The following is an 11,287-nucleotide window of genomic DNA, read 5'->3' as shown; positions in this document are numbered from 1 at the left end:
AGCCACAGGTTGAAGACACCGATCTGACCCATATTCTGATCTGATTGGGTCTGTTTGATCAGGTTTTTGATAAGGTCACTGATTACAGATGGTCTTACAGAAAAGAAGAGGTTCAGATAAAAAAAAAAAACAGCTGTTTATATGAGCAGATTAATTGACTTTGACTTGTGTTTCACTTGACACATTCAGATGATTTTATGACAAGTTATTTAAAATTTGATATTATAAAATTAGAACTCAGAATGTATAATGTAGCACATAAACAAGCATATTTATATCTTGCTATTGTAAATATATGTGAAAGAGCATGCTTATGTGGATTATATTTATTTATTTTAAATAATCTCCTTTCATTAGACTTGTTTTGTGCTGTAACGTCCTAGATTTTTATCTCGTACACGATGTTAATTTGGCAGATTATTCACGTCTTCGGGCAAAGAGGGCGAGACATACTGGAAAACATTAGTAAGAGGGCGGGCCGATCAGACACCATAACATGGTGAGCCTGTGATTGGTGGTTAGTTTTTGACAGGCGGAGCCCCCGGCCAATCAGCTATCAGGGTTTGAGCTGGGGATTTCACAGTAGATTTATGGACAGTGTATTATGAAAGGCTGTGTAGTCTACACGGTCTGAGGTCCATCCGCATGCCATACCTTCATGTGTCTGTGACGCAGCTCCGCAAATTGTTAATGCAACACCAGGCTCCTCTGACGGGAAGTAGGCGGGGTTTCATCAGAACTGTGGCAGGGCCGATGTTAGCAAACGTTTACTTAACTTGTTTAAACTGACTATAGTCCAAAGGTTTAAGTAAAGATGGTTAAAAAATACAATAGCTAGTGGCAGAGGACACTAGTGGACGCAGCAGAGCACTGTCAGGTGAGTAACATCCGTCCTCTTCTTACTGCGGAAACAACATGGTGCTAGCAGGGTCGAGCTAACATGTTAGCCACCGTCTGCTAACAGAGATCAAACTGCGTTAAAGAGACTGTAAACGCAGTTTAGCTTAACACAGTTAGAAATATAGGTTAATTTGTCAACGATATGATTTATAAAAATGTAGCTGTTTGTGCTATTCATAAACATAGACAGAAGTTTAGCCTACAGTCTTGTACAGGTAACACCGTCTGTATATTGCAGCTGTGTCCCACATTATTTATATAACAGTTTCTACTTTAGCTTTTTATTTTCTTTTATCTAAACCAGTTTTCTATAGCTGCAAAATTTGTTAGTTTTATTTATTATTTAGTTAGCCATTAATTTGTGACGTCGTTATTTGTTCTGTTAATGTAAGATTGTGTCCATATATAATATTTGTGTACATATATTTGATGTTTCCTGTTCTTCTCTTTAGGGTTTTGATTTCGTCATCATTATGGAGACGGTCGGACAGATGCTATTGTTAGCCGTTCTGATGCTAACAGCACAAGCTGGTCAGTAATATCCATTATTTTAATGTTTTAATCTTTGTCCTTTATTTGAATATTTCCACTGTGCAGGGCTGTTTCAAGAGTGGCCAAAGGGGCTCATTATTAGTCAGCTGAATGTTACTTCCTCTTCTTGTCTCCTCTTAACTCTATAGAATTACAACAGACCATGTACATTATAATCCTCCCATCTTGATTCTCACAGGATTGTGCAAGAAGCTGTTTGTCCCAGTCCCAGTTTGAAGACCTTATGAAAAACTAACAGACTCAGTCTGTTAGAAACATTTGCATGCACTGTTAAGTTACTAGAACACAGAGTGGAAAATACTCTTAAAACCTTTATTGTTTAGGAAGATGTGGTGTTTTTCAAATTTTCTTTGTTCAACTCAACTTTCTACTGGATACAATGCGATGAGATTAGGTATTTATCAATACAGTTACGCAGCGCTGTTGTTTGAAACATGACAACAAGCAAAGTTGTAATTTTGTGAGGCTCGGGCTGTGTAGCGCTAGCAGCCCAACATATCCATGGGCTAATGTGACAACAAACTCAGTTTAGCGCTGATGGGAAGCAAAAAAACAAAATCTCAGGTGCATGTCCTAAATTTTTGGTAATAATGATTAAATAAATTCTTGTTTTTTCTGCAATTTGCCCTTGAATAACAGCTGTGGTAATGGGAATGTCAATTAACCTGCCCTTAGTTTCATTTGTTCTTTCAAGCTTCATTCCTTCTCAGTTTACCTAATTTATGTTAAAATGCAAACTACAATTGTCAAAGATTGGTTGCTAACAACAGCTTTAAGTTGCGATAAGGTCTTAAAACTTTGTGAAAGGTTTTTTAAAAAGTCTTAAAAAGGTATTGCATTTAACCTCAAGATTTCAGCATATACCCTATACAAGTGTCTTCCCATTGTTTCCAGAGTCAGATTATTATCTCTCACAGACTGTTTGTACTCATGTTTTTCAGTAAGGATATCTTCACTCACAGGCTGTCCTAATGTTTTTCCTTTCCAGACACTGAGAACCATCTCCTGACGTTCCCTCAGTCCCAGGTCGCCATAGTTGGGTCAAACTTTACTGCAACATGCGTGATTGTCAACACGACCGAGGTCACAGCAGATGACCTGTACTGGAACATGTCCGGATCAACCATTCCTAGAGAGCAGTACACCAGGATCAATAACTCGGCCCTCAGTGTGACTTTCACAGTCACCTCAGAGAAACCAGAGTGGCTCTTGTGTCTGTGCAGCAACACATCTCCAAACATTGTCCTCAACCAGGGACGCTACATGCATGGAATATACCTGGTTAAAGGATGTAAGCCCTCAGTTTACCTTTATTATCTATATCTCAGAGCATAATTCACCTCTTGTTTGATTTTCTATTTAATCTCAGCGTAATTAGTGAACTATCCTAAATTATTTACTACAGAACAACAGACTTGGAACAGTTTTCTAATCATGTTTAAAATTGAGGCAGTTAAGATCTGTGTTTGTTTCACACTGATTCAGAAATGACCTGCTAAAAAGGCTTCATTTGTTTGTGTGTGTGTTTCAGACTACGTGCAGCCACCAGTGAACTTGTTTTGTGTGGCGCTTCAGGAGGGTTCGTCTATCTCAGACACAATCTCCTGTGAATGGAGCGACTTAGGGAACCAGACTGAAAAAATTCCTACAACATACACACTCTATGTTAAGGAAATGAGGTAAGAATACGTGCAGGTGACAACTCTAAACACAGTTGAACCTCAAACTGAAATGAATCTGAGTGTGCTTGTGTTCCTCCTCAGTGGTCAGGTGAGCAGCAGCACCACACGTACAACCAGAGCTCAGGTGTCTCTGGGAACCTACCCCAATCACATGACCCTGGAGATCTGGGTGAAGGCTGAGAACAGTCTGGGGACGGCCGAGTCAGAACACCTGAGTCAGGATGCTGGCTGGTTCGGTAAGATTCCCTGAGACCCCCTCTGTAACATGAGTCTTCCTTGATGATGATGATTATAATGATGAAGGTGGAGATGGTGATGAACACTGGTTTTCTTCTTGTTTCAGTGAAGACTAATCCTCCATCAAACGTCTCTGTGATCTCCGAGCAGAGTTTTGCCACCTCTCTGCTACTCAGCTGGACTCCGCCCATCCATAAAAGCTATGTCAGGTTAAGATACCGCATCAGATATGCACCTGTGGGAGATCACACCTGGATTTATGTAAGTTTACTTTAATGGCTTACAGTTCATAAACAGTGTAGATCATAGTGTTTTTATTCTCCATCATAGTCTTTAGTTTTTATTGGAGCATTGCTATAAATTATCTGTAAATATAGATGACTGTTCAGGTCAACACATCGCTGTCTTCTTCCTGTTTGCGATTTTATTATCAGATGATGAGATGTTTTCACCCATTATTTGTTAAAAAATGTTGTGTTATGTTCCTGATTTTACTCAGTTGGCTGAAGAGGACATGTCTGAGGACATCCAGTCCTTTAGACTACAGAACCTGCAGCCTTTCACGCTCTACAACTTTCAAGTGAGCTGTAAGAATGTTCGTCCAGAATATGGGTACTGGAGCGAGTGGAGCAACAATGTCACCAGGAGGACACCTGAAGCTCGTGAGTTTTGAAATAGTTCTCAATATCTTTTTTTCCCTTCTGTATATAAGAGAAAAAAGACAGTCAAGGAGTCATGCATCCTCAGAGTCTGTCTCTGTGTTTATGTGAGGACAAACACCTTAAAATGTTAATCAAAGTTTATTTAAAGATCTGTTTTCCAGGTGAGGAGACATGTGGATCTGGAATTTGTAGTTTTATATGTTTGATGATTTTAGTTTCTCTATCCTTGTACCAGGACCAAGAGGGGAACCTGATGTTTGGAGTTTCATCTCACAAGGAGACAACACAAAGATACGAGACGTTCAGATTGTTTGCAAGGTAAATCATCTGATGAGACATAAACTACTGTCTACAACAACACTCATAACATTCAACTAGGGCTTTCCTGATATTTCCAAAAAACCCTCTCACAATAATATTCCAGTTGTTTATTGAAATTTTAATGAGAAAAAAACAATCAGTCGTTCCAAGTTTGGGTATGTAATGCCTTTATCTGACATGTCCTTTGACATGATTAGTGCTGCAATAGGAGCTACACACTATAGCAAAGGCTCGTTAGCTAGCTAGTCTGCTACCTGACAACCACCTCCTTTTTCCTGCGTTTTACTTTCAGTGGAAACTAGTGTGAGGAACCAAAACAGGTCCCTAATATGAAGCGATTAGTTTAACTGTATTACCAACGTTAACTAAACGCCTGTTTTCAGAACAATATTAACACTACATTTGTTTTAAAGGAGGGTTTTTAACAAAACTGATTGTTGTACCATCCATGCATTCAACTCTGAGTTTGAGCTTTCAGGTAACAGAGGTGTGTTTCCAACAGGAGCCTTTAAAACCCAACGGAAGGATCATCAGGTTCGACCTCAAACTTCCAGACCACAGAGGGATGAATGGCAGCATGCAGCAGGAGATGGTGTTTATCAACTCGTCCATAACGGACAGCAGGTTCTACAACAGAGACATCACAGTCCTCAAACGGGTCCTCCTCCCTGACAGTCAGTCTTTCAGAGTTTCTGTGTCTGCAGTAAACTCTGTGGGGCAATCAGCTGCAGCGTTTTTAGGTGTCCCTGAGCGAGCAAGAGGTGTGTGCTCTTCATCTCTCTGATGCTTTGCAATGCGATGATTTGATCAGTCTCATCTCTGTCCTCTGTAGTATTGTAAATGTTACTCTCTGTGTGATGCAGAGCGCCCCCCAGTGGAGGATCTGAGAGTGTGGTCTCATGATGGCCGTCTGATGGTGGAGTGGAAGTCCCCCAGGGGCTCAAAGTGGACTGAGTTTGTGGTGGAGTGGGTGGGGGGTGGCCAGAAGAACTGGCAGAGAGAGACATGGATCACAACACGCACAAACATCACAGGTACCACAACATGTTCTTCTTTAACTTCATATTTTTTATTAAAGATCGTTTCTGCGTTTTTCTACAAGTTGTGTAGTGATGTGTTCCATACTTAGTATTTAAAACTCTATATTTGTCTGGGTTTGTGTGTGTGTAGGTCCTGTGGAGCGATGTGTGTTTTACACAGTCTCAGTGTATGCGGTGTGGGAAGGATGGAGGAGCAGAGCAGCGAGTGTTGAGGCCTTTCTGGAGGAAGGAGGTGAACAGATTATTTATTTAAAAGCAGCTCAGTGTAATTTTTGATTTTATTCTTCAACAATTCAAAGAAGCACAACCTCTGTTTATTTATCTGTGGTCTTGTAGCTCCCAATGAGGCCCCCTTGGTCCGTCTCAACGATGTTCCTGGTCACACCGAGGTTCACCTGGTCTGGGATCACACTCCACCTGAGAAACTTCGAGGATTCATCACCACCTACACAATCTACTACAGGACAGGAGCTGAAACCAGAGGTACCCATTCACCTGCTCACCTGGCTCTCATCTTAAAACCACCTGTACAGCTGTGTTTCCTTACCATGTTGTTTACCTGTCTTAGGTATAACAGTCCCAGGCAACACCTCTTCCTATGTGCTCACCTCTCTGTCACCTGACACAACCTATGACATCTGGATTCAAGCTGCTACCGTCGCAGGCGTTCACCGTGGACCCACCCACTCATTCACCACACAGAAGTATGGTGAGTGAGACACACCGAACAAAGGTTTTATGTCATTGTGGAAGATTTTAGCCTTTGACTGACTTGTTTCACGCCTGAAAGCTTCCAAAATATGGTAATTAAAAAAAAACTTTTGACTAGGGTAAATAGTTTTATGGAGGATACGCATTAATCTGTACATAGGTACTAAGTGTGTGTGTGTGTGTGTGTGTGTGTGTGTGTGTGTGTGTGTGTGCCCTACTCAGCTCCTGGAGAGATCGAAGGTATTGTGGTTGGAGTCAGTTTGGGGTTGCTGTTCCTCTTCCTGATGACCGTCCTACTCTGCTTCTACAAGAAAGATGTGTAAGTGAATATTATCTTCTCACACACACAAATAAACAGATTTACACATTCATACATACACTGAAACATGCAGTATTTAGTGAGTGAGGGTTATCACTTCAGGTGCTTCTGCAGTATTAGATCAAAACCTCACTGGTTTCCAGTAGCAGCTACAATCAAAGTCAAAGCTCTTCTTCTGGCTTACAAAACAATAGCAAGAAAAGCTCCTTCCTACCTGGGGTCCCTCATCCAGGTCTACACTCTTCCTGGCCCACTACGCTCTGCTTGTGAAAGACGCCTGGTGCTCCCAGCCCAGTGCGGCTCCAAATCTCTAGCCAGACTCTTCTCCTCTGTTGATCCCAAATGGTGGAATGAATTATCTAACTCTATACGATCCACTGAATCCCTTTCTACTTTAAAGGATAAGTTCGGTTTATACAGCTTTTACATCATTTATAGAATTAAGTAGAACAAAATACTCACCCAGAAGCCTTTCCTGATCCAAGCAGTGCTTCGGGAGATATTTAGATCCAAAATCGTGCAGCGGACGTTCGTATAATGGGATCCATCGGGGCATAGACAGCGCTGCTCCTAAAACTGCATTAATCGTCCAAAAACTCGTGTTTTTCACCAATATTCCATCATGGTCCGCTCCGGGTTAGTCCTCTGCTGCAGTCTGTGTCACTCCAGACAGCGCTGTGTGGCTGTACTGACCTCTGAACTGACGAAGACTTTGTTTACGTTTGCCCTTCCGCGCATGCACAGTACTCTCTGGAGATCTGACTCCTTTCTTTGAGGGACAAACGTAAACAAAGTCTTCGTCAGTTCAGAGGTCATTACAGCCACACAGCGCTGTCTGGAGTGATACAGACTGTAGCAGAGGACTAACCCGGAGCGGACCATGATGGAATATGGGTGAAAAACACAAGTTTTTGGATGGATCCCATTATACGGACGTCCACTGCACAATTTTGGATCTAAATATCTCCCGAAGCACTGCTTGGATCAGGAAAGCCTTCTGGGTGGGTATTTAGTTCTACTTCATTCTATAAACAATGTAAAAGCTGTATAAACCGAACTTATCCTCTAAGAGATGTCTGAAGACTCATCTGTTCAGGGAACACTTAGGCCTTAATCTGACCCGTCTTCTCTTTGTCCTCAGAGGTAGAATGAGTCAGAAGGTCTCAGATCCTTCCAGGTGTTAAAGGTTGAACTATATTGTTGCAGCGATTAACTGTGATTAGCTATGGACACATTATCCTACATGGAAAAAACCTTAACAACAACCAAAAAAAATTCTTCTTGCACTTAATGGCAGCACCTGCTAACTAGGTTTTCCTTCTGTCTAAATTCTAGCTTGTGTTGTGCGTCTCTTTGGACAAAAGCGTCTGCTAAATGAAACTGTAGAAGTGTAGATCACATTGATTAATCCATGGTCTTACAGACGCGGTCTCTAATTTGCTCTTTTTCAGGATCAAAGAGAACCTCTGGCCCCAGATCCCTGACCCTGGACAGAGTACCATCCGGGACTGGTCTCCAGATTATCCTCTGAAGGTCAGGACACTATAAACTCTGTTTAACACGACATGTCTTCATGTATTTGTCAGGGATTTGATGTGATTTTATAATTTAGTAACTCTTCTGCTTGATAACTTGGCTCCTCCCTATGTGGGCGGAGCTTTTATCAGACTTCCTGGTCCTGATTCTGTTGTGGCTCCTCCCCCTGTAGGCGGACCTTTCCAGAGAGAGCTGTATGTCTGGGATCAGCGTGCTGGACGTGGATGTGTGTGATGGACGGAGCATGTTCGATGAGGAGAAGGCGGGACTTCCTTTGAAGAAAGATAAGTTCCTGTCCGAGGAGCACAGCAGCGGCATCGGTGGTTCGTCATGCATGTCGTCTCCTCGCCAGAGCGTCTCCGACAGCGATGAAGGTGGGGACATGGCTGAGACAACCGCCAGCACCGTGCAGTACTCCTCTGTGGTCGCCTCCAGTGGATACAAAGGTCAGACCCCTGCCCAGCCTCCTCCGACGCTCTTCTCCCGCTCTGAGTCCACTCAGCCCCTGCTGGAGTGCGAGGAAAACCCCGACACCACAATGCAAGAGGGCAGCAGACAATCACAGCGCTGTGGTCGGCTTACAGGGAACAGTCTTAACCCCCAGTTACAGGGGGCGATGGAAGAGTTTCAGCCCCCAGAGTTCTGCTCCCTTCAGGAGGACTCAGAGAGCAGCTCACCAGCAGACGACCCATCACCGACTCCAGCCTCCAGCTACATGCCCCAGCAGGGGGGATACAGGCCTCAGTGATGGGGTACAGGCCTAAGTTACTGACTTGCAAGCTGCCTTCATTTTGTTTTTCACATTTCATAGACTGCTTCTGTGGCCCTGTCCCATTTCTCCACACTGAACTCAGCACGCTTGTTTATGCTTACACTTTGATGATGGTTTGCTTCGAAAAGGAAGCTTTGCCTCGAGTATTAGCACGTATTTAGTGGCCAAATGCATTTCTAAAAGCAATTACTACACACTTGCCAGCCTCCTTTAAATTGTACAGTACATTGAGAAGACAGTGCTGCTCACGATGAAGAATGCAGCTGATTGTGCTGGTGTCATCTGACACTCTGCTTGGGCAATTTCAGATCCAGCAGTAATTAACACTAAGACGCCGACGTAGAGCGCATATCTCTACTTTGATCACCAGAATGTTTCGCTTTTAACGCATAAATGTGGATAAAATTAAATGCTCTTCAATCAAACTTCCCCAAGATCCTCCTCTGGCTAATGCCGCTAGCTGCAGCCATACCGGAAGTCCAGATAAAGTACAAAAGAAGTGCACTGCACTTTTGATTGTTGTAAAAATGGGACACATTTGCGCACTGACACTAAGCACACAAGCGTGCACGCTAAGCGCCTAGAAGTGTAAATGTGCTTAAGCGTGTGTAATGGCACAGCTTCTGTACCAGTGTGTGTGTAACTGGATGTTCCTGTTAGGGTCTGCCCTGGAAACTCATTAGATTTTCTTTCAGTTTGTTGCTTTGCACAGGTTTTAAACGAATCATCTTTTTACTGACAAACCGTGAATGTGTGAGTGTGTGTGTGTGTGTGGTTGCTGTAGAATGGATGTGAATGGTGTTCTTTCTGCATGAATGAGATCTCACTAACTGTAGCTTCAGACGTACTAAAAACTACATAGGAACTATAAAACATGACTGAACTGTCCTGTGTCATGACTTTGAAGAAGAGCAGAAATGCTGATGAAGATGAAGAGGAGCTCAGTGGACTATCATTGGACTCTGTTGACAATATAAACCAGTTTGAAGACGTCCGAGAACGAACTGTTACATGGCTGTTACAAAAACTGACCTTTCATCTGTTCAAATTGTAAATACATTAAAACTTCATGATGCCGTTCATTCACACTGAACAACTCTGTTTGTTTTAATATGACCAAGATGACAGTTCGTTTATATTTAGAACGAAGGGATTTTTTAACCTCAAAATGGGCTCATGGTCAGAATAGCGTCGGTTACATGAGGAGTTTTTCGTCTTTCCAATTGGAATCTTTCTGAATGACTTTTCCAAAAACAATTGTATCCATGGAAAGGAATATTCCAATCTCTGATCTGTATGCGCCACTATAATCCAACAGAGTAGTCAATGGGGCATGTGCAAACAAACGTAAACAAATTGAGGAACGTCTCTTGTTGACGTCTTACGTCATATCTGAGCATGCGCTGAAAGAACGCACCCTGACAACTTTACATTTGAGTGGATACATTATCCCTCAATCAGTTTTTGGAAAGGAATATTCCACCCCTGTGAAACTGATTAAATGTCCATTCGGATTAGCACTTTTCTTCTGAAATGAGGTTTATACAAAGATTAAATTCTTTCCGTTTGAGCAAATAAACCGAAGGCAAGCAGAATATTTGGGTCCACGTAAGAACACTAAGGCTCATGTTTGAGAACTGTATATGGGAGAAAACTAGGACATGTGAAAACACATGAGCAGTGTAGAATTGTAGGAAGACTATAACATATTAGAGCTCAGTAGAAAATGTGAGAGTACTTTAACATGTTCAACCAAACATCTTTAAAACATTGTAGAACATGTAAAAATACTAGATGTGTTCGAAGTGAACATGCTAGAGCGCCTTAGAACGTGACAATACTGTAACATGGTTAATGTCAACATGTTACAACACTGAAGAACATGTAAGAACAGTAACATTAAAACACAGAGACTGATATTAGAGCATGAGCTGTAGAATGTAAGAGTTCTAGAACATGTTACAACACTTTAGAACAGGTAAGAACACTATAACTGAAACAAAAAGGTTTATGTTAGAGCGCCGAAGAACATGAGAATTCTTGAACATGTAGGAACATTAGAACATGTAAGAATAGTGACATTAAAACACAGAGACTGATATTAGAGGACGGTATAACGTGAGAATTCTAGAACATGTTAGAACAATGGAGCATGTTATAACACTTAAGAACATGTAAGAACATTAACAATAAAACACAGAGATTGATTAAAAAGCACTGTAGAATGTAAGAATTCTAGAACATGTTGGAACATTAGAACATTTTAAAACACTTTTAAACATGTAAGAACACTGAAACAGAAGTTAATATTTGAGCACTGTAGAATGTGTGAACGCATTGGAACACACTGGACATGTTAAAACACTTCAGAACATGTAACAGTACTGGAACGTGTTAGATCATTTAGTTGTGTTAACACTGTACAACATTTACAGAAATGAGAACATGTGAAAAAATGTTGGAACACATTTAGACACTTAAACAAGTAAAAACACAGTACCATGCGTTAGAGAACTTAGAACATGTGAGAACATGCAAACTTACTGTGCAACATG

The 11,287-nt window shown here is 41.7% G+C and overlaps 1 protein-coding gene across 1 annotated transcript; it reads left to right on the top strand.

Annotated features, from left to right (window-relative positions):
• Window positions 1-609: 609 nt before the first annotated feature.
• il6st (interleukin 6 cytokine family signal transduce) lies at window positions 610-8,859 on the top strand. The gene is made up of 16 exons (XM_074689656.1): window positions 610-877; window positions 1,353-1,431; window positions 2,441-2,743; window positions 2,984-3,131; window positions 3,216-3,370; window positions 3,478-3,632; window positions 3,871-4,033; window positions 4,269-4,351; window positions 4,857-5,115; window positions 5,218-5,388; window positions 5,525-5,626; window positions 5,731-5,877; window positions 5,963-6,103; window positions 6,328-6,424; window positions 7,876-7,957; window positions 8,133-8,859. Exons 2-16 carry the CDS (start codon window positions 1,374-1,376, stop codon window positions 8,706-8,708), a joined length of 2,640 nt encoding a protein of 879 aa, XP_074545757.1. The 5' UTR covers window positions 610-877; window positions 1,353-1,373; the 3' UTR covers window positions 8,709-8,859.
• The last annotated feature ends 2,428 nt before the right edge of the window (window positions 8,860-11,287 follow it).

This window comes from Halichoeres trimaculatus, unplaced genomic scaffold, assembly GCF_033239565.1.
Source record: "Halichoeres trimaculatus isolate MK-OKI-2021-1 unplaced genomic scaffold, fHalTri1.1 fHalTri1_scaffold_16, whole genome shotgun sequence".
Lineage (NCBI taxonomy): Eukaryota > Metazoa > Chordata > Actinopteri > Labriformes > Labridae > Halichoeres > Halichoeres trimaculatus.
This window is presented reverse-complemented; position numbering and strand designations above follow the sequence as displayed.

Excerpts from the sequence above, each read along its gene's own strand:
- il6st (XM_074689656.1), top strand. The coding sequence starts at position 1,374 with ATGGAGACGGTCGGACAGATGCTATTGTTAGCCGTTCTGATGCTAACA. Across the intron at positions 3,633-3,870 it reads GAGATCACACCTGGATTTAT|TTGGCTGAAGAGGACATGTC; the intron begins GTAAGTTTACTT and ends GATTTTACTCAG. Across the intron at positions 7,958-8,132 it reads CTCCAGATTATCCTCTGAAG|GCGGACCTTTCCAGAGAGAG; the intron begins GTCAGGACACTA and ends CTCCCCCTGTAG.